Raw genomic sequence first — 24376 nt, forward strand, 5'->3', positions numbered from 1 at the left:
AAGAGCATATCATTTTCCAAATTGTAATGACTATCATAAAACATGCATTTGTAATATAAAACTATGGACTTAAAGAAATTTCATAATACTTCTCTTGGAATTTAACTTTTTTTGAGAAATGAATTGGTTTGGTTGCTTTTAAAAGCTAAATTATAAAATTTTCTAAAAAAAAAACCGAGAAAGCCAAATCCCAAGTTTCCCAACATTTTGTGTGTGTGTGTGTGTGTGTGTGTGTGTGTGTGTGTGTGTGTGTAAATAAAAAGAAACTTTTTCTCAAAAAGATAATATAATATGGCCCTATGGCTACATTTCTGTTGCCCTTTGTCAACTGCTACTATCTTCCAGCATTCAGATGTAATGAAAACAAAAGTTTCTGCTCATATTTTCTGAAATCTAGCTACTATAACTGGTTTTTGTTTGCTTCATTTATTTTGACTAGAAAAAATGATCTTTTATTATCTATATACCATCTTAATAAATGTCACTACACCAAAGGCCTGTGTTTTAATTGCTGTGAAAACTCATTCCACCATTACAGATTGCAGCCCCATAGTAGATAAGTATTAAAGAGGTGCCTGAGGCTCAGAGTGGTTAAGGACTTTCTTTAAAGTCACAGAACTAATGTCAGAGCTAGAATTTGTAGACAAGCTCTTCTTGACTACAGGGCCACATTCTAGCTAACTGTGTCTTTACTGCTTAACTGTCTCTTTTTAAAAAATAAGCACATAAAATGGGTCCTAAATACAATATATCTAGTTCAAACTGCTACAAAATACTAACCTATCTAATTCTTACATTTCCCCTTGGGAAGCTCTATCATTGCCTCACCTTGAAATTAATAAATGGATGGTAAATATTAAATAGTAACACATAATTAATGATTTAATTTCAAAGAAAATAATAGTCATATTTTCCCTTCTCTTAAAGGAAGAAATCATTGATATATAGTGATAAGGGCCTTCAGAGGTCATTTCCTATTTTGTATCAAGAAAATGAAGTTCGAGAAATTTAAGTTATTTGTTTAAAGGTTACAGATAATAAATGTCAGAGGGAGGATCTGAAGTTAGTCAGTGATTTTCCCACTGTACCACATTACCATCTGAGTTATCAGGGGAGTTATTGATGTAGCTGAGATTTGTTTTACATTTTAAATTTTACTGAAGAGCAGCCATAAAAATGAACAAAATGTGCTAAAATTCAGAAAAGCACAATATGATATCCAGAGCCTACGACCATAGATGGAGTTGTGTATCACCTCCCTTGTGAAATACACTACAGCTTTGGCTGCTGAAGTGCACTGGCTTGTTTCACAAGATACTCAAAGTTATGAGTAGAGATATTTGAAAGGGATTATTTAATAAGATGACTGACATGCTTAATCTTCAGACTTCTAGTGACATTTAAAATAAGAAACTTTTATTTTTATTATTTGCATATCCAGTAAAAAATAAGAGAAAATGAAATTGTCCCATGAAACACAGAAGGGAAGTTGTCTGGAATTAATTTTAACTGTCAAAAGCAGTCACTACTATTGAATTTAAAAAAAAAATATTGCTTACCTGTGAAGATTTGGCAAACTTCTGACTGTATTCCTTCTCAATATGCTTCAACCTGCTATTGGCCTGAAAAACACACACACACACATATACAAAAGGAAACCAGATTAGGTTAGCTGAAGAACGTGTCCAGACACTTCACTGCTGACCTAGATGCTTGGCATCCCCTTGACATGCCTATCACCAGGCAGCTGGGATCACTGCCAAGTACAACGCCCGTTTGTGGCAGCCACAAAAACCACAGGGCTTGCCTTTGATGTGGAGCCAACTATTCATCACTTAAAAGGCCAAAAAAAATTGTACCTTTGGTGCCAATTATTAATAAAACATGCAAATTCTGTGGATAAAAAGAGAAAAGGAGAGATGAATAGATATGCTAGAAAGAGAGAAAGAAAAATGAAAAGGAGCAAATGGGAAAAGTAGGTATTAATATCAAGAGGAAAAAGGAGAGGAGAGAGATTCATAAAATTTTTGATGAGGAAGTTCATTAAACTTTTACCTTAGTTTAAAGATAAAAAGAAACCAAAATATTCAAATAATGGTAGAAATGTGACTCATTATGATTTAAGGTTTAAAAATCAACAAAATGCCTAAATGTTTGTAGGGAAAGATTATATACTATATTTTATATACTATATTTTTAGTGCTTAGAATAGTTCATTTCATGTTATATGTGCTTAAGTATTTGAGTCATTAACCTTTCTGAAGTATCTAAGAGGAAAAGCAAGGTACGTGGCTAAAAATCATGGGACACAAATCTTAGAAGAGTCAAAACATCTATAATGCATATTTCAATTTAATTCAATTCACTTTACATAATCAAAATGTAAAGTTAGAAAGGCCCACAGAGATCATCTAGGATGAACAATAATTGAAAAAAAAATCCTCCATAGAATACCACTAAAGCAGTCACTCAACATTTGTTTCATGAATTTCAACAGACAGGCAACCATAAATTATCTTTCTTTGGCACCACTTTTCAGTTGAGGGTAGGTCTAACTATTAAGAAATGTTTACTTATATCAAACTTAAATGTGCCTTTTTGTAACTTTCATGCATTGTTCCTAGTTCTGTCCTTTGGGGGCTAAAAGAATACTTTTAATTCCTTCTTCACATGTTAGCCTTTCAAATATTTGGAGACAGCTATCTTGTCCTAAGTCTTCTCTTCTACAGGCTAGAAATGTCTAGATTTTTCAATTCAAGGTATAATAATGAGTCCTTTAAATATTTTATATTCCTTTCTCTGGACACTTTCCAGTTTAACAATTTATTTCCTAAATATAACATCCGGAACTAAATAGACATGGTCTGCCCAGGGTAGAGAATAAAATGGTTATCACTTTTTTAGTCTTAGACACTATACTTTCTTAAAGTAGTCCAAGATTACATTAATTTACTTCACTTCTAAATTACTATTTAAAAACCCCCAACAACTTTATCTTTTTTTAGACTTGCTATGATAAGTATTGGCTCTAAGGCAGAACAGCAGTAAGTGCTAGGCAACTGAGGTTAAGTGACTTGTCCAGGGTCACACAGCTAGGAATTGATAGAGGCCACATTTGAATTCAGGACTTCTCATCTCCAGGCATAGCTTTTAATTCACTGAGCCACCTAATTGCCCCCTTCTAAATGACTGTTGACACATAATAAGCTTGTAAGTCATTGAAATACTCAGAGCTTCACTAGAGGAACTGGTCTCTAGCCTCCTTCACCTTGTTTTTTTTTTTTTTTTTAAACTCTTAACTTCTGTGTATTGGCTCCTAGGTGGAAGAGTGGTAACGGTGGGTGGCAATGGGGGTCAAGTGACTTGCCCAGGGTCACACAGCTGGGAAGTGTCTGAGGCCAGATTTGAACCTAGGACCTCCTGTCTCTAGGCCTGACTCTCAATCTACTGAGCAACCCAGCTGCCTCCTTCACCTTGTTTTTTAAAGGTGCTTTATTATTTTTTATTTTTTAGAAAATTTTTCCATGGTTACAATGATTCATTTTCTTTCTCTTCCCCCAAAACAACCCCCCACCCCCACCATTGGGTTTTACATGTGTCATTAATCAAGACCTATTTCCATATTATTGATAGTTGCACTGGGGTGGTCATTTAGAGTCTACACCCCAAATCATATACCATCATCCCATGTGTTCAAGCAGTTGTTTTACTTCTGTGTTTCTACTCCCACAGTTTTTCCTCTGAATATGGATAGCATTCTTTCTCATAAGTCCCTCAGAATTGTTCTGTGTCATTACATTGCTGCTAGTAGAGAAATCCATTACATTTGATTTTACCACAGTGTATCAGTTTCTGTGTATAATGTTCTACTGGTTCTGCTCCTTTCACTCTGCATCAATTCCTGGAGGTCATTCCAGTTTACATATGTTGTGAGGGTTTATTTAGTAATTTATGTAGCATTAAGTTTTGGACCTAGCAGGAAGGGCTAGAGGATTCCAAGATGGAATGAAGGAGCAGGAAGTAGGGCTTGTGCTCTGGGAGAGACTCCATTAGTGGTTGGCACAAACTGTTGCTAGCCCTGGGAGATCTCAGAGTTAAGGACACCCTGCATCCAGATTCCCTGGGATCCTGAGTGGTGGTGGCTTTCAACAAGTGGACAAGACTTGCAGAGCTGCAACAAGTGGGAAGTGGTTTGGGATCTGGTGGTCAGCATCTCAAGCACACTCTCTTTACTTGGGTACCTTGGACCACCTTGGTTCTTGGCATCCTGTGATCATCCTTGGATAACCGTGAGCCCCAGAGCCACCCTTGGGCCCTTTAGCTGTGCTGGCCAAACCTGGCTGGAACTGGGTTTGAAGCAGCCTTCCCAGTGACTCCAGTACTGTTCCTTTGGGCCCTGCCTGGCTTGGGTCAATTAGATTAGAGTAGTCAAGTCCTCCCCTTCTCCCTGTGGTTGCCCATTTAGGTTTTCAAGTGCAGAATCCCCTATTCCATCTTTTATTTAGTTACTCACAATTAAACTGTTAAAACCTCTACCTTTGCCTGCTGGCCTAGGGTGAGCTGGGTGACCGTTGGGGCCAACAGCCATTCTTGACAGTTACCAGCTTAGTAGAGTGAACCTTGGTCTCCCTATTCTGGTTGGTCCTGTCTCTCCTTCAACCCAGTGTGTGTACCCACAAACCATTTAGGTCACATTTTAACATCCCTGGTGCCCCATCTTTTACACATGGAATTCCTCCAGTTGATTATTCCCTTGAGCACAATAGTATTCCATCACCAACAGATACCACAATTTGTTCAGCCATTCTCCAATTAAAGGGCATACCCTTATTTTCCAGTTTTTTACCATTACAAAGAGGGCAGCTATGAATATTTTTCTACATGTCATTTTCCCTATGATCTCTTTGGTGTATAAACCCATCAGTGATATGGCTCGATCAAAGGGCAGACAGTCTTTTAGCGCCCTTTGGGAATAGTTCCAAATTGCCATCCAGAATGGTTGGATCAATTCACAACTCCACCAGCAATACATGAATGTCCCAATTTTGCCACATCCCCTCCAACATTTATTACTTTCCTTTGCAGTCATGTTAGCTAATCTGCTAGGTGTGAGGTGGTACCTCAAAGTTGTTTTGATTTGCATTTCTCTAATTATAAGAGATTTAGAATACTTTTTCCATGTGCTTATTGATAGTTTTAATTTCTTTATCTGAAAATTGTCTATTCATGTCCTTTGCCCATTTATCAATTGGGGAATGGCTTGATTTTTTGTACAATTGCTTTAGCTCTTTATATAATTGAGTAATTAGACCTTTGTCAAAAGTTTTTTTGTTATGAGGATTTTTTCCCAATTTGTTGATTCCCTTCTAATTCTGGTTGAATTGGTTTTGTTTGCATACAAAACCTTTTTAATTTAATGTAATCAAAATTATTTATTTTATATTTTGTAATTTTTTTCTAACTCTTGCTTTGTTTAAAATTCTTTCTTTTCCCAGAGATCTCACAAGTATACTATTCTGTGTTTGCCTTATTTACTTAGAGTTTCCTTCTTTGTATTCATGGCATCAAGCTGTTTCATTTTAACTACATGTAAAAATTATTTTCCTTGGTTCAAATCTGGCCTCTGACATTTATTATCTGAGTGACCTTGGGCAAGTCACTCTTGCCTCAGTTTTGCTCTGTTTGCCTCTGTTTCTCATCTATAAAATGAGCTGGAGAAGGAAATGGCAAACTACTCCAGAATCTTTGCTAAGAAAACCCCAAATGAGGCCAAGAAGAGCAGGATATGATTGAAACCACTGAACACTAGCTTTTGAAAAGCTTTCTATTTCCCAATTTTGTCATCCATCGTTAAAATATGCAAATTTAATATGTAGTATCTTGTTCTGAATTGAATTGAATTCAACAAAGAAGATAGATGTGGAAAAAGACTATAAAATATTATTAATAATGATTGTTTGAAATAAATGGTATAAAGGATGACCATGAATAAGTATGATTAGAAAAAGCAGACAGATGAAACAGTAAAGCATAAGATGTCCACTCAATATTGCTAATAGTATCAGTCAATCTTGAATGAAGTCTAAATGACTATAAGGATGACTGGAGAGAAAGAATCAGTTCTGCTTTGCCTGAGTTAGAGATGTTTACCGTACAACCAGATTAAGATGGTCAAATGCCAGTTGAAGAGTGAGGGCATTCTAGGTACTGAGGACAATCAGTATCAAGACACAGAGATGGGAGATGCAGTACCATGTGTGATGAACAGCCAGTATGGCTGAAAAGGAGAAATATGTAAATGACTTCAAAGAGAGTACCATGTTGCAAAGAGATTTAAATGTTAAAAAGAGTTAATATATTTGATCTATTAAAATATAGAGCTAGTTCTACTAGACAGGCTTACATGCTGGCCAGAAGCATTTTCTTCAAATAAAAACACAGCAGGATTTGTAGTGAAGGTGCTATTTAAGGAGATAATTCCTCGTTTTGGGGTCCCATGTTCTATTGAATTGGACACATTTTTCAGAGGAAGTTTTAAAGAGGGTTTATGAGAATTTGGGAATAAAAACAAGTTTTCATACTCCTTATCATCCAGAGCTCTGGACAGGTTGAGAGATTAAATAGGGAGTTAAATACCATGATTGAAGAACTCTGTTCAGAGGCTCATTTGAAGTGGCCAGAAATCCTTCCACTTACACTTTTTTATCTCTGTATTCAGCCTAATGCAGATCTATATATTTCTGCTTTTGAAATGTTATATGGTCAGGAATTTAAATTAAATAAATTAGGGTATAAAAACATAGCAAAAAAGTGCAAAAGAGCAGAAATAATAAATGTAACATTTTCAGACCATAAAGCAATAAAAATAATAATTAGTAAGGGTACAAGGAGAAGCAAATAAAAAATTAATTTGAAATTAAATATGATTCTCCAAAATTGGTAAGTTAAAGAACACATAATAGAAACAATTAATAATTTCATTGAAGAGAATGACAATTATGAGACTTCTTACCAAAGCCTATGGGCAGCCACAACAGTACTCAGGGGGAAATTTATATCCTTGAGTGCATATATTAACAAATTAGGGAGGGCAGAGGTCAAAGAATTGGGCATGCAAATTAAAAAACTAAAAAGCAAACAAATTAAAAATTCCCAGATGAAAACTAAATTAGAAATCCTAAAAATTAAAGGAAAAATTAATAAAATTTAAAGTATAAGAACTATTGGATTAATAAGTAAAACAAGAAGCTGGTACTTTGAAAAAATAGATAAAGTACTGGTTAATCTAATAAAAAAAGGAAAGAAGAAAACCAAATTAACAGTATCAAAGATAAAAAGGGAGACCTTACCTCTTATGAAGAGGAAATTAAAACATTCATTAAAAACTATTTTGCCCAATTACATGGCAATCTAGGTTACATAGACAAATATTTTCAAAAATACAAAATGCCTAGATTAACGGAAGAAGAAATAGAATACTTAAATTATCCCACATCAAAAAAAAAGAAAGAAAGAAATTGAACTAACCATCAAAGAACTCCCCAAGAAAAAATCCCCAGGACTGGATAGATTCACAAACAAATTCTATCAAACATTCAAAGAACAACTAATCCCAATATTATACAAACTATTTGATATAATAAACAAAGAAGAAGTTATACCAAATTCCTTTTTTGACACAAATATGGTACTAATTCCAAGCCAGGCAGACAAAAAACAAAGAAAGAAAACTATAGATCACTCTCCTTAATGAACACAGATGCAAAAATCTTAAATAGAATACTAGCAAAGAGACTCCAGAAAGTGATCTCAAGGGTTATTCATTATGATCAGGTGGGATTTATACCAGGAATGCAAGGATAGTTCAATATTAGGAAAACCATCCACATAATTGACCATATCAACGAGCAAACCAACAGAAATCACATGATTACCTCAATAGATGCTGAAAAAGCCTTTGACAAAATACAACACTCATTCCTATTGAAAACACTAGAAAGTATAGGAATAGGAGAACCTTTCCTAAAAATAATAAGCAGTATATATTTAAAACAATCAGCAAGCATCATCTGCAATGGGGATAAATAGAGGCCTTTCCAATAAGATCAGGAATGAAACAAGGATGCCCATTATCACCTCTATTATTTAACATTGTTCTAGAAATACTAGCCATTAAAGAGGAAAAAGAAATTGAAGGTATTAAAATAAGCAATGAGGAGACCAAGCTACCACTCTTTGCAGATGATATAATGGTCTACTTAAAGAATCGTAGAGAATTGACTAAAAAGCTAGTGGAAATAATCAACAACTTTAGCAAAGTTGCAGGATACAAAATAAATGCACATAAATCATCAGCATTTCTATATATTTCCAACACATCTTGGCTGCAAGAGTTAGAAAGAGAAATTCTATTTAAAATCACCCTAGACAATATAAAATACTTAGGGATCTATCTGCCAAGACAGACACAGGAATTATACGAACACAACTATAAAACACTCTCCAAACAATTAAAACTAGATCTAAACAATTGGAAAAACATTAATTGCGAGCAAAAGTAAGTGCCAGGGGTTAAGATGGCGGCAGAGTAAAAAGCAGCTCTTAACCTCTCCTGACGGAAACACACAAGACTCCTCAAGGGGACATAAAAACAAGTCCAGACGAACGGAGGAACCCCACAAGAGGGTGCAGCGTGGAAGGTACATGGAATCTGGACATTTCCATGCTATAAAGGGGTGAAACAGCTCTCACTAAATCTCGGGCTGAGCAACCACCCCACCCCCACCCCCTCCAAACACACCACCTATAGCGCCGAAGCCAGCTAAAAAGAAATAGAGCAAGTTTGGGGCACCCATCGAGTCATTGGCAGCTCCGGGGCCTGTTCCTGAGAGCAGCAAGATTTGGGACCCCAAAAAGCTAAAGAATGCACACAAACTCTGAGTGCGGGCTCAGAGCACAGGCACGGGTGGAGGCAGACACAGGCAAGCGCGTGAGTGTGAGCGAAGGCTACACTGAAGTCCTACAACAAGAGGGCAATATAGACATTGAAAGGATCCATAGAAAACCCACGACATTCGATCCAGATAAGAAAACGCCCAGGAATATAATTGCCAAATTCAAGAGCTTTCAAGCAAAAGAAAAAATCTTACAAGAAGCCAGAAAGAGACAATTCAAATATCAAGGAACACCAATCAGGATCACACAGGATCTGGCAGCCTCCATAATAAATGACCGTAAGGCTTGGAATACAATATTCAGAAAGGCAAGAGAGTTGGGCCTGCAACCACGGATCAACTACCCATCAAAATTGACTATATATTTCCAGGGGAAAGTATGGGCATTCAACAAAATTGAAGAATTCCAAGTATTTGCACAGAAAAGACCAGGGCTAAATGGAAAGTTTGATATCAAACCACAAAAAGAAACATGAAAAGGTAAATAAGAAACAGAGGGGAAAGAAAGAAACATGAAAAGGTAAATAAGAAACAGAGGGGAAAGAAAGAAAACTTATAATTTTTAAATTTGCCTTTTTAAGGGCCTCAGTAAGATCTAATTATCTGTATTCCTATGTAGAGAAATGTTATGTATAATTCTCTGTAGTGAACTCTATTCACTATTATAGTATTCACTATTATAGTAATCAGAAGAATAATTCACAGGGTGAGGGTGGAACACTAAATAATCTAAGATGACATGGGGGATGGGAAAGAGGGGGTGAATAGTAGGGGACACCAAGAGAAACTTGATGAATAAGAAAAATAGGATATTCTATTACATACAAAGAGGGCAGGGGAAGGAGAGGGGACAAATACTATTATAAGAAGGAGAGAAAGAGAGCATTAAGAGGTAATAATCAAACCTTACTCTCAGTGTAATCAACCTGGAGAGGGAAGAGTAGCTATACTATCCATTGGGAAATAAAACTCTTATCTAACCCTTCTGGGAAAATCAGAAGGGATAAACAAAGGGGAGCAGGGGAGTGGGGAGGTCAAAAAAAGGGAGGGGAGAAGAAGGGGAAAGGAATTCATAAGGCCTTTAAAAACAAAAAGAGGGGGGGGAAATAAGGGAGGGGGTAGAAAGGGAAGTTAATCAAGGGAGGGGATAAGGGATACTGGCTTAATAGCAAACCACTGGTTTAAAAGGAAATAGCATAAGAAAAATGGGATAGGAATAGGGGAGGATACAAAAATGGCAGCAAATGCACAACTGATGATTATAACTCTGAATGTGAATGGGATGAACTCGCCCATAAAACAGAAGCAAATAGCAGAGTGGATTAGAAACCAAAATCCTACCATATGTTGTCTACAAGAAACACATATGAGGTGGGTGGACATACACAAGTTTAAGGTTCAGGGATTGAGCAAAATCTTTTGGGGGTCAAATGAGAAAAAGAAGGCAGGAGTGGCTATTATGATCTCTGACAAAGCCAAAGTAAAAATAGATATGATTAAAAAAGACAGGGAAGGTCATTACATCCTGATTAAAGGCAGTATAAACAATGAGGAAATAACACTGCTCAATATGTATGCACCAAGTGGCATAGCATCCAAATTCATAAAGGAGAAACTGGCAGAGCTCAAGAAGGAAATAGATAGTAAAACCATACTAGTGGGAGATCTAAATATTCCTCTATCAGATCTAGATAAATCAAACCAAAAAATAAATAAGAAAGAGGTAAGAGAGGTGAATAAAGTCCTAGAAAAATTAGATTTAATTGATATGTGGAGAAAAATAAATAGGGACAAAAAGGAATACACCTTCTTTACAGCTGCACATGGCACATTCACAAAGATTGACCATGTTATAGAGCATAGAATCATTGCAAACATATGCAAAAGAGCAGATATAATAAATGTAACCTTCTCAGATCATAATGCAATAAAAATAATAATTAGTAAGGTCACCTGGACAGGCAAATCAAAAACTAATTGGAAATTAAATAATATGATTCTCCAAAACCAATTTATCAAAGAAGAAATCATAGAAACAATCAACAATTTCATTGAAGAAAATTACAATGATGAGACATCCTACCAAACTCTGTGGGATGCAGCCAAGTCAGTACTCAGGGGGAAATTTATATCCTTGAGTGCATATATTAACAAATTAAGAAGGGCAGAGGTTAATGAATTGGGCATGCAACTCAAAAAATTAGAAAGCGAGCAAATTAAAAATCCCCAGATGAAAACTAAATTAGAAATACTAAAAATTAAGGGAGAAATTAATAAAATCGAAAGTAAAAGAACTATTGAATTAATAAACAAGACTAGAAGCTGGTACTTTGAAAAAAACAGATAAAATAGACAAAGTACTGGTCAAACTAATAAAAAAAGGAAAGAAGAAAACCAAATTGTCAGTATCAAAGATGAAAAGGGAGACCTGACCTCCAATGAAGGGGAAATTAAGGCAATCATTAAAAACTATTTTGCCCAATTATATGGCAATAAATATAACAATTTAGGAGATATGGATGAATATTTACAAAAATATAAACTGCCTAGATTAACAGCAGAAGAAATAGAATACCTAAATAATCCCATATCAGGAAAAGAAATTGAACAAGCCATCAAAGAACTCCCTAAGAAAAAATCGCCAGGGCCTGATGGATTCACAAGTGAATTCTATCAGACATTCAAAGAGCAACTAATCCCAATACTATACAAATTATTTGATATGATAAGCAAAGAAGGAGTCCTACCAAATTCCTTTTATGACACAAATATGGTACTGATTCCAAAGCCAGGGAGACCAAAAACAGAGAAAGAAAACTACAGACCAATCTCCCTAAGGAACATAGATGCAAAAATCTTAAATAGAATACTAGCAAAGAGACTCCAGCAAGTAATTAAGAAAATCATTCACCCCGATCAGGTGGGATTTATACCAGGAATGCAAGGTTGGTTCAACATTAGGAAAACCATCCACATAATTGACCATATCAACAGTCTAAGAAACAAAAATCACATGATTATCTCAATAGATGCTGAAAAAGCCTTTGACAAAATACAGCATCCATTCCTATTGAAAACCCTGAAAAGTATAGGAATAGAAGGATCCTTCCTAAAAATAATAAACAGTGTATACCTAAAACCATCAACAAACATCATATGCCATGGGGATAAATTGGAAGCCTTCCCAATAAGATCAGGAGTGAAACAGGGATGCCCATTGTCACCTCTATTATTTAACATTGTACTAGAAACACTAGCAGTTGCAATTAGAGAAGAAAAAGAAATTGAAGGTATCAAAATAGACAAGGAGGAGACTAAGCTATCACTCTTTGCAGATGATATGATGGTATACTTAAAAAATCCTAGAGAATCAACTTGTAGAAATAATCAACAACTTTAGCAAAGTTGCAGGATACAAAATAAATGCACATAAATCATCAACATTTCTATATATTTCCAACACATCACAGTAGAAAGAGAAACACCATTTAAAATCACCCCAGACAATATAAAATACTCAGGAATCTATCTACCAAAACAAACACATGAATTATATGAAAACAACTACAAAACACTTTCCAAACAAATAAAACTGGATCTAAACAATTGGAAAGCCATTGACTGCTCATGGGTAGGACGAGCTAACATAATAAAAATGACCATTCTACCCAAATTAATTTACCTATTTAGTGCCATACCTATCAAGCTACCAAAAAACTTCTTTACTGTATTAGAAAAAACTATAACAAATTTCATTTGGAATAACAAAAGATCAAGAATATCAAGGGAAATAATGAAAAAAAAATGTGAAGGAAGGGGGCCTACCAGTACCAGATATTAAACTATATTATAAAGCAGCAGTCATCAAAACAATATGGTACTGGCTAAGAGATAGAGAGGAGGATCAGTGGAATAGACTTGGGGTAAATGACATCAGCAAGACAGTGTATGATAAACCCAAAGATCCCAACTTTTGGGACATGAATCCACTATTTGACAAAAACTGCTGGGAAATTTGGAAAACAATATGGGAGAGATTAGGTCTAGATCAACATCTCACACCCTACACCAATATAAATTCAGAATGGGTGAATGACTTGAATATAAAGAGGGAAACTATAAACAAGTTAAGTGAACACAGATTAGTATACTTGTCAGATCTCTGGGAAAGGAAAGACTTTAAAACCAAGCAAGAGTTAGAGAAAATTACAAAATGTAAATTAAATGGTTTTGATTATATTAAACTAAAAAGCTTTTGTACAAACAAAAACAAAGTAGTCAAAATCAGAAGGGAAACAACAAATTGGGAAAAAATCTTTATAACAAAAAACTCTGACAGGGGTCTAATTACTCAAATATACAAGGAGTTAAAGGAATTGTATAAAAAAATCAAGCCATTCCCCAATTGATAAATGGGTAAGAGACATGAGTAGGCAATTTTCAGGTAAAGAAATCAAAAGTATCAATAAGCACATGAGAACGTGTTCTAAATCTCTTATAATCAGAGAAATGCAAATCAAAACAACTCTGAGGTATCACCTCACACCTAGCAGATTGGCTAAAATGAAAGAAGGGGAGAGTAATGAATGCTGGATGGGATGTGGCAAAATTGGGACATTAATGCATTGCTGGTGGAGCTGTGAACTGATCTAGCCATTCTGGCTGGCAATTTGGAATCATGCTCAAAGGGCTTTAAAAGAATGCCTGCCCTTTGATCCATCCATACCATTGTTGGGTTTGTACCCCATAGAGATCATAGATAAACAGACTTGTACGAAAATATTTATAGCTGCACTTTTTGTAGTGGCAAAGAACTGGAAAAGGAGGGTATGTCCTTCAATTGGGGAATGGCTGAACAAACTGTGGTATATGCGGGTGATGGAATACTATTGTGCTAAAAGGAATAATAAACTGGAGGAGTTCCAGGCGAACTGGAGAGACCTCCAGGAAATGATGCAGAGCGAAAGGAGCAGAGCCAGAAGAACATTGTACACAGAGACTGATATACTATGGTAAAATCAAATGTAATGGGCTTCTGTACCAGCAGCAATACAATGACCCAGGACAGCTCTGAGGGATTTATGGTAAAGAACGCTACCTACATTCAGAGGAAGAACTGCAGGAGAGGAAACATATAAGAAAAACAACTGCTTGAACGCATGGGTTGGGGTGAACATGATTAAGAATGTGGACTCGAAACTACCACACCAATGCAACTACCAACAATTTGGAAATAGGTCTTGATCAAGGACACATGACAAAACCAGTGGAAATGTGCATCGGCCATGGGTGGGGGGAGTGTGGGGGGCTAAGGGGAAAGTAGGAGCATGAATCATGTAACCATGTTAAAAATGAATATTAATAAATGTTAAAAAAACATTAATTGCTCATGGGTAGGACAAGCTAACATAACAAAAATGACCATCCTACCCAAATTAATTTACTTATTTAGTGCCATACTTGTCAAACTACCAAGAAACTTTTTTACTGAATTAGAAAAAACTATAACACAGTTCATTTGGAATAACAAAAGATCAAGAATATCAAGGGAAATCATGAAAAGAATGTGAAGGAATGTGGCCTAGCAGTACCAGACATTAAACTGTACTATAAAGTAGTGGTCATCAAAATGATATGGTACTAGCTAAGAGACAGAAGGGAGGATCAGTGGAATAGACTTGGGGTAAGTGACCTCAGCAGGACAGTCTATGATAAACTCAAAGAGCCCAGCTTTTGGTTCAAAAATCCACTATTTGACAAAACCTACTGGGAAAATTGGAAAATAGTATGGGAGAGTTTAGGTTTAGATCAACATCTCACACCCTACACCAATATAAACTCAGAATGGGTGAAAGACTTGAATATAAAAAAGGAAAGTATAAGTAAATTAGGTAAACACAGAATAGTATGCTTCTCAGATCTTTGGGAAAGGAAAGATTTTAAGACCAAGCAAGAGTTAGAAAAAAATTTTAAAATGTAAAATAAATAATTTTGATTACATTAGTATTTATATTAATCTTTAAATTTTTATACAATTTTTATTAAGTCAGAAACTTCACCCTTTTCTGTCCCCTCTCCCTCAGATAGTTAAATTTTTTTCCTGAGACAGGAAAATTTAACATCTCTACTTGGTCTTCTTTTAGCTTGGATATTTTAAAATTTTGGAGGTTTTATTCTATTTCTTTTTTTTTCAGTTTTGTTAGCATATAACTACATATTAGTTCCTGTCAATTATTTTTATTTCTTCTAATTTTATTGTGATTTTATTTTGTTTGCTATTTTGTTGATTTGATTTCCTGTCCTCTTCTTTTAATAAGGTTGGTTTTTAAAAGGCCTATCAATTTTGTTTATTAAATAACCATAAAGAGCTTCAAGGCAGGAAGACCTGACTTTAAATCTGGCATTAGGTATTTACTGGCCGTATGACTCTGGATGAGTCATTTAACCTCTGTTTGCCTCAGTTTTCTGATAATAATAATAATGATAATAGTAACACCTACTTCCTAGGATGACTAAGAATCAAATTAAATATTTGTAAAATACTTAGGAAAATACTTGCTTCATAGTAAGTGCTTAAGGAATATTTTTTTAAAGTTACTTCAAAGAATTAGATTTTACTTTTATTTCTACAAGTGTTTTTGGTTTCCAGTTTATCACTGCTCCACTAATATTCAATACCACCTCTTTTGTGCTTATTTTAGATTTCCAGGTAGGCTTTAAAACTTTTTAGATATATATTCAATTAATTAATCATCTCTTTTAAAATTTTGTTAATGTATTTTTAGTGATATAACTTTTCCCTTGTGGACTATTTTAGTTGCATTCTAGAAATTTTGGTATGTTGTTTCATGATTACAACTTTCTTCTAAATAATTACTGGTTCTATAGTTGTTCTTTGAACCAATCATACAGATTTCATTATTAAGTGTCCACTTAGATCTAGTTCTTCTGTTTGTTTTTCTTGAATTGATTACTATTTTTATTGCATTCTTGTCAGTAAAGGATATATTTGCTACTACCTACATTTGTTTGCAATATCACTATGCTCTAATACCTGGTCAATTTTTGTAAAAGTTCCATGTAGTGCTGAGAAATATGTATATTCCTTAGCAGTCCTATTAGAAGTCTTCTAATTTCTCCAGAAATGTGTTCATTTCTGCATTTCCCCCTTTATTTATCTTTCTGGTAGACTTAGCCAAAACTGAGATGACATTGAAATTTCCTTGTAGTTCAGCCAGTATTTCCTTCATGAATTAAGCTGGAACTTAAAAGTTTAACAGTGACATTAGTTTGTTTTTGATGGTTCCATTCATAATGAAATTTCCTAGTTTATTTCTATTTATTTGGTGAATTTTTGCTTTGCCTTTGTCTGATAGCATGATTGAGATTCTGAATTCTTTGGATTCACTTGATGGATAATAAATTGTTCTATCACTTATTTTTATTCTGTGTATGTCTTTTTCGCTTTTTTAGCTGTGTTTCTTGCTAGCAATAAATTTTGAAGGTTTAAAAAAATTTTCAATGTCACTTTTCCCCCTTTTGGAACTATTTAATCCATTCATATTTAAAGTTACAGGAGGCATATGTCTTTTTTTATTTGGTTTTAATAACTTCTAACTCCATTCTAATTTTTTTAAAGATTTTCCAACTCTGACTTTTAATTTCTTAATGACTGATATAAGAAAACATTTCCCTAATTTAGGGCTTAAATGTGTTGATGATTCTTGGAAGCCTGGTCTGGGGTTTGGGGTGTATGATATAATTTTAGAATAACAAGGAAGAGGGGGGCAGTTAGGTGGCACAGTGGATAAAGCTCAGGGCCTGGAATGAGAAAAATGAGTTCAAATTCAACCTCAGATACTCACTAGCTTTGTGATCCTGGGCAAATTATTTAATTCTATTGGCCTAAAAAAGAAAACCACCAAAAAATAAAACATGCCAGGCTACATCTTCTTTGGGGCAGCTCAGAAGCACAGTGGATAGAAGTACAGTGCCAGACCTAGAGTTGAGATTCAAATTTGGCTTCAGACTGATCTTAGACCCTGGGCAAATCACTTAATCCCAATTGCCTAGCCCTTGCCAGTCTTCTGTCTTAGAACTGATACTTAAAAAAAAAAAGATAACAGGGAGGTTTCATGGAAGTTACTGCAAATTGGAGGAAATCAAACCTAATTTCATACTGAAAAAGTGTTACACATAAAAAATGTTTCTTCTGATACAAACATATTGTGATAATGGACTTGTTAATGGGCTCTGGAGAGGCTATTTTAATTACGAGAGAGCAGGTTCTGGTAGGTCTTATCCAAAGCTAGAAAAATCTTTAAATACAAATGGCTTTGCCCATCACTGAAGGCAGTTCTTAATCTTTTTTTGTAAAATGTACTCCTTTGGTAGAATACTAAAGCCTATGAGCCTCTTAGAATCATGTTTTTAAGTGGGTAAAACAAAATATGTAGGGATGCAAAAAAAAATTGAGAGTATGTATATGTGAGTATGTATATGCATATGCAAATATATACACATGTGTGTGAGTAAACATGTTTATACATATGCAGTTTAAAAATCCTTTATTCAAGGCTTAGCCTAGTTAAATCTGGAAGACAGCACCAGGGAGTTCGTCATGAGGTGGTACATTCTTCTAAGGACAGTAACCAATGTGAAATTTCTATTAAAGTGTGAAGGAGTTAAAAGAAATCCTGATTCTTAAGAAGTGCCTTAAAATTCACAGTTATAAATATGTTCTCTAACTTGATTCTTTCAAAAATCATATGAGGTAGCTAACATAGTGATCATTATCTGTTTTACAGATGGTGAAGCTGAGGCTAAAAGCTTAAGTGACTTGACTATGTTAAACACATAAGAAGTGCCAGAAATAGAATTTTAACTTAGATATTTTGATTATACATCTAGCACTGTTCTCTGCATTCTCAGTAAGGGCAATACACATTTGAGTAAAGTCAAAAGTCCTTGAACTACTAAAGTAAGATGATTTTGTAGTTTTTTTCAGAGGTAAAAATTTTGTGAGAATCATCATTTCATAAATCTCTCAATCCTGTCTTGCAGAAAAACAAGGTTCCACATAACACAGATTGGAAAATGCTGGAATAAGGAATATTAAAGTATGAATAAGAACAGGTACTGATTTCAAATACTCCTTATTTTCCTAATTAGAATTTCTGGTGGGGGCAAAAACATATATTACTGATACTATCTTTCAAGTCAATATTTTTCTTTTTTGCTGAGCCTTTTTCCTACTTCTATCACATTCATGTGGCCTTCTACAATTTGTAGTTGTTGTGAAGTCACTACAACTAGGGTCATATAGCCTGTATCTTTTATTTATTTATTTTAAAAATGTATTTATTTGTTTTTTTGTTAACATTAAAATTTTCAGGTGATTTCCCCCCCCTCTATTCCCTTCCTGTACTACGGAAGCATCATTTGACAGAAAGATATTTGTAATGGAAACTGCCCAGCGACATAAAAAGAAAAGATGTTGACAACTAGAATAGACCCAGACAAATTGTGAAGTAAGTAAAGTCTATTTTTAAATTGCCACCATTATTTTTAGGACAGTGTTGTCTCCTTTTTGTAATTTTGATCCTAAATCAAGCAATCATTTCCCTTCCTCAATCAATCAAAAGGTTACCCTTAACCTATGGCAGTTTTTATTTGACTTGTGCCCGGTATTCTGATTTTGCTTTCAATCATTTCCAATCAAAATATGTTCAAATTAATTAATCAAAGCCATTAATGACACTGGCCTTCAATGTACTGTCCTCAGTGGTATCTAAACTTTAACAGTGGTCCTTTAATTAAAGGAGAGTGCCTTAAATGGCAAAATTTTATGCACTACAAACATTTCAGTGGAAATTTTTTTTTATGTCAACATATTGAACAATGTGTAAACTCAGCTCTAACCCAAGCAAAAATATATTTTGGTAAAATAAAATTGTATAGATTTTTCTTTGTAAAATACTTCTTTTTAGTTAGAGTAAAAATAACTGTTTTTCTCAAATCCTGAAACATAACATATATCCAAAATATCTTGCATATTAAAATGCTTTTAATTCTATCACATGAAAATTTGTGAGAAATACCTCCTTAAAACTATGTATTTAGATGTAGATGATTCCAACTTTTAGATTATAGGCAATTATGCAACAATCTGCTAAATCATTGATAAATTCCAAGGTATATACATATTTGAAACCTTGCTTTAATTTACAGATAGTAAAGCAAAAAATTCAATTTAACTTGAGTTTATTCATTTTTTTTCATCATGAGAGTGAATTTTAGAGAAGTTTCAGAAAAAATTAGCACACCTAATCTCGTCATGTTTGAGCTCCCAACTTATCTCTTGTAGTTAATGCCAGGATTGCTATTTTGCTTATAATTAAATTTGTTTTTGTTTAGAACATGTGATATGAAAGATCACCAAGGTATAGCATCAATAAAAAGTGAGCATCTCCAAGAGCAGAAGTGGTAATAGAATAGCTTTAATTTCATTTTTTAAACCCTTACCTTCCATCTTGGAGTCAATATTGTGTATTGGCCCCAAGGCAGAAGAGTGGTAAGGGTAGGCAATGGGGGTCAAGTGACTTGCCTAGGGTCACACAGCTGGGAAGTGTCTGAGGCCGGATTTGAACCTAGGACCTCCTGTCTCTAGGCCTGGCTCTCGATCCACTGAGCTACTCAGTTGCCCCCTAGAATAGCTTTAAAATAAACACTCTGTATGCAGGTTTTCTTTTTCAAGTAATCAAGATTCCAAGATAATCAAATAAACAAGTGACAGATTATTGGCTTCTATTTTTATCAGTAATATTTGGTATCTATCAACTATAACATAGATTAATTAACAACAAAGTTAGTTGGTTACCTTCCTATAATTTAAATTTAAAAGACAAAATGGATTAATCAATCAAGTTAGGTAACTACTATATACTTCTATCTTAGTGTAATATTATCATAGGCACTTGGGAAAGACATGAATGAGTGTTCCTGCCCTCAAGGATCTTACATTCTAAAAGCAGGAGAAAACATGTATAAATTTAAGTACATGCACATATATCTTAAAAAATACAAAATAAATTGAAGGAGGGGAGAAGCACTAGTATCTGGGATGGGGTAAAGAAAAGCCTCTTGTAAAAGATAACGTCAAAGCTAAACTTTGAAGGAAACTAAGGATTTTAAGAGGCAGAACTAAAGCAAGAGTACTTTCTGGAAATAGGCACAACATGTCCAAATGTAGAGAAACAAGGAAAAATGTTATACATGAGGGATATGAAGGAGAGTTTGGCTGTCCTAGAGGGCAAATGATGGAGAGTAGAATATATTAAGGCTGGGAAGGTAGTTTGGGGCCAGGCTATAAATGTCTCTAAAAGCCAAAAAGAGTAAGTTGTATATACTCCTTGTGGAAAGAAGGAACAATTAGAAAAGCAACATAGCTTGGTGCTTTAGGAATATCACTACAGCAGCAATGCAGAAGGTGGATTAGAAAGATAGACTTAAAGCAAGTATACCAAAGGAGGCAAGTAAATAGTGATAAGGGCTTGAACTAGGGTAGTGGCCATGTGATTAGAGAGAGCAAGAGAATGTTTCTGAGGTATTTCAGAGGATGTTTCAGAAGCAGATGAATAGATATGAGGAGGTGAGAGAGAGTGAGGGGTTCAGGATGACCATGATTATAAACCTAGGATACTAGAACAATGGTAGGACTCGCAAAAGAAATAGTTAAGTTCAGAAGCAGGGGAGTTAAGAGGAATGAGTTAATGAGTTCTTCTTTTGGATATGTCGAATCATGTGTCTTTAGGTCATCCAGTTAGAAATGTGTATGTAATGTGACAACTGGTGACATAGTACAGGAGAACTGGACAGTGACTAAGACTGGAGACAGAGAGCTGGGAGTCATCTACATTGTGGTAATCAAACCCAGGGAAGCTGGTGAGATCACTGAGAGGGTGCAGAAAGAGGGCCAACTACTAAACTTTATGGAATAGTCAGTTAGGGTATAGGATAGGAATGACGATGCCCCAGAGAAAGGGAATAAGGACTGACTGGTCAGACAGGCAGGAGAGGAATCAGGAAAGAAAAGGGCAAGATGATTTCCAGGAGACAAGAGTGATTGCCAGTGATGAAGAACCTTGAGCAAAAGCTATCCAAAAAGGCAAGGAAGAGATCATTGATTACTTTGAAAAAGAAGTTCCAACTTAGTAACGAAATTCTAAGCCAGATAACAAGGGATGGAGAATAAAGCATAGGACTTGGAATCAGGATGATCTGAGTTTGAATTCTGGTACAGGCACTTGCCAGCTGTGTGACCTTCGGCAAGTCAATTAACTTCTCTCATCCTCAGGATATTCGTGAGTAAATTACTATTATTAGTATCTTATCATTATCATTATCGATATCATCTACCTCACAGGATTCTTGTGAGGATCAAATAAACTAACATATATAAAGTATTTCATCGTGCATATGTAGTGCTTTAAAGGGCTACATAAATGCTAGCTAATAGGAGTAATGGGGTTCTAAGAATGATGATGAAAAAATGGTGATGATAGGTTTATAGACATCTTTTGGCTGTGAAAGGGAAGAGTAAAGGCTGTTTAGATTGTTTGTAGCCATCAGGGAAGGCATGCAGGAGACAATGAGAGGGGAAAGTTTAAAGGATGGGATAATTTTGGAGTCAAAAGGCTGGAGTAGACAGAAGAGTATGGAATCAAAGATACAAGTAAAGAAGCCAGCCTTGGTGAGGAAAAGTTCAGGCTCTCTGTCAGAGACTGGAGAAAAGGAGGAGAGAATAGGGGATGATGTAAGAGTTGTGAGATGAAAGGAAGGTCAAGTTGAATGGCTTCTATTTTCAGGGGAAAGTGTGGTGTGAGGTTCTTTGCTTCAAATGTCCAGGTTAGGGTGTGGTGTGGAAGATTTGAGAAGAGAAGAAAATTTGGACCTCCTGCTACAGAGAGTATTACAAAAGTATTCAGAAATAAAATTATTTTTCAGTTTTTAATTTACATACTACAACTCTGTTTAAAGACTTCAAAAATAATAAGCATAGAATCATAGATTTGGAAGGGCCCTCTAAAGCCATCTAGTACAACCTTTAACTGAAACATCCCTTATAAGTAGTTGGTCTCTTGCCAAAAGGCTTGTGGGGAAAGAAGTCACTAAATACTTATGAAGCACATTATGATTCTGGACAACTAGAAGTATGAGGAAGTTTTTTCTCAGTTATTATTTCCCTCTCTCTAAGGTCAATTCACTGGTTCTCTTTCTAGGTGACAAGTCTAATCACTCTTCTACAAAACAAAACTCCAAATATCAGTAAGCTAGTTATGTTACTTCTAAGCCTTCTTTTCTTTAAGAGTACATCATTTGAATAGATTTCCTAAAAGGTGGCAGTCAGATTTGGACACAATATTCAAGACATGGTGTAACCAGGGTAAAGAAGAATTGGGTTATCAGTTTCCTCTTTCTGGATACTAGTAATTACAATGATGTAATGTAGACAATGAGTTTTCTGGCTTCTTGTCTGACATATATTGACTCATATTGATTTTGCTGTCCATTATTTCCATCTCTCTCTGTTTCTCCTTCATTAATTGTTTTCTAGTCACATATCCCACACCTTATATTTGTGTAGTAGACTTGGGTCCAAATGTAAGATTTTTAACTTTATCCCAAATTATTTTTTATTACTTGATTCTTCATTCCAGTTTGTCACAATCTCACTAGATTAAAAAATGTGCTCCAGCACATAGGGACAGCTAGGTGACACAGTGAATAGAATAGAGAGTCTGAAGTTAGGAAGACCAGAGTTCAAATCTGGCCTTGGACACTTCTAGCTGTGTGACCCTGGGCAAGTCACTTACCCCTGTTTGTCTCAAGTTTCCTTAATCTGTAAAGAGCTGGACAAGAAAATGGCAAACCACTCTAGTATCTTTGACAAGAAAACCCAAAATTGGATTATGAAGAGTTAACATAACTGAAATGTCTGAACAACAAAATATTAGCTATCCCTCCCAGCATTGTATCATATGCAAATTTAATAAGTGTGCCATTTATATCTGCTGAATAAATGAATACGAAAGAAGGGATAAAGTAGTCTACAGGAATAAAATTTGGATAAGCAAATATTTTTCTTTCCTCATCTTAACTGAGCATGTCTATTTAGCATAAAAAGGAAAGAAATTTTGGAATGATGGTCTTTCTTAGTGACACTGCATTCTTGAGGTCTTATGATACAACGAGTGCCACTAATCTTCAAAAAAGAAAGGTATATGCAATTCCGCTTTTGGACCAGCAGAATAAAAGCAGACTGGGGGCTTTCTCATTTTGTATTTGTGTTCCCTGGTGGCTTCCAGAGTACTTGGCAAACTGTAGGTATTTAATAAATGCTTCCTGACTGACAGATTATAGATGTAGATTTATTTATATGCTCTACATGGGAAAGAATGTTTCAAGACAATTTGATTGTGAGAGAAAGATTCTTTTTTTTTACCTTATTTGTTATCAGTTTAGAGAACAAAATTGCAATCAAATTATAGTTTTCCCTCACTTTTTTTTTGGTTAACATTTCACATGTATATAAACCTTTTGCCATCAGCTAGTTAATTATTATTTACTTGGGTTAAAAGCAGAAAAGGTGTGTTAAGTATTTTATGTGTAATTATGCCTTGGAGGTTAATATTTAACATACAGGTTATGCCCTTCAATTGGAGGAATGGCTGAACAAACTGTGGTATATGCTGGTGAGGAATACTACTGTGCTCAAAGGAATAATAAATTGGAGGAATTCCATGGGAACTGGAAAGACCTCCAGGAACTGATGCAGAGTGAAAGGAGCAGAGCCAGAAGAACATTGTATACAGAGACCAATACACTGTGGTAAAATAGAATGTAATGGACTTCTGTACCAGCAGCAATGCAATGACCCAGGACAATTCTGAGGGACTTATGGAAAAGAACACTACTCACATTCAGAGGAAGGACTACAGGAGAGGAAACACAGCAGAAAAGCAACTGCTTGAACACATGGGCTGAGGCAGACATGATTGGGCATGTACACTTGAAACTACCACACCAATGCAACTATCAACAATTTGGAAATAAGTCTTTATAGATGACACATGTGAAAAGCGCATCAGCCATGGGGGTGGGGTGGGAGGAGTTCGGGGGGTGAAGGGGAAAGTAAGAACATGAATCATATAACCATGATAACTTTTCTAAAAAATAAAAATTGTTAAAAAAAAATAAAAAAATTTTAAAAGCAACAAAAGTCACAGAAAACAAAACAAAATAATAGAGAACTATGTTACAAGTGCCTTTCCCTGGGGAAGTCCAGAAAAATCCCAAGAAAAATGGGATATAGTGCTTAGTTAATTATGAAAGCAATTAAAATCATAAAGCTGTACGTTAGA

The 24376-nt window shown here is 35.1% G+C and overlaps 1 protein-coding gene across 1 annotated transcript in view; it reads right to left on the minus strand.

The window, feature by feature from the left end:
• The window catches only part of CEP112 (centrosomal protein 112), a 527068-nt gene that overhangs the window by 140163 nt on the left and 362529 nt on the right, over window positions 1-24376 (minus strand). Inside the window, exon 21 of the mRNA XM_044675157.1 lies at window positions 1560-1622. Within this exon, the coding sequence (XP_044531092.1) occupies window positions 1560-1622 (63 nt within the window). The remainder of the gene's footprint in view (window positions 1-1559; window positions 1623-24376) is intronic.

Source organism: Gracilinanus agilis, chromosome 4 (genome assembly GCF_016433145.1).
Source record: "Gracilinanus agilis isolate LMUSP501 chromosome 4, AgileGrace, whole genome shotgun sequence".
Taxonomy (NCBI): domain Eukaryota; kingdom Metazoa; phylum Chordata; class Mammalia; order Didelphimorphia; family Didelphidae; genus Gracilinanus; species Gracilinanus agilis.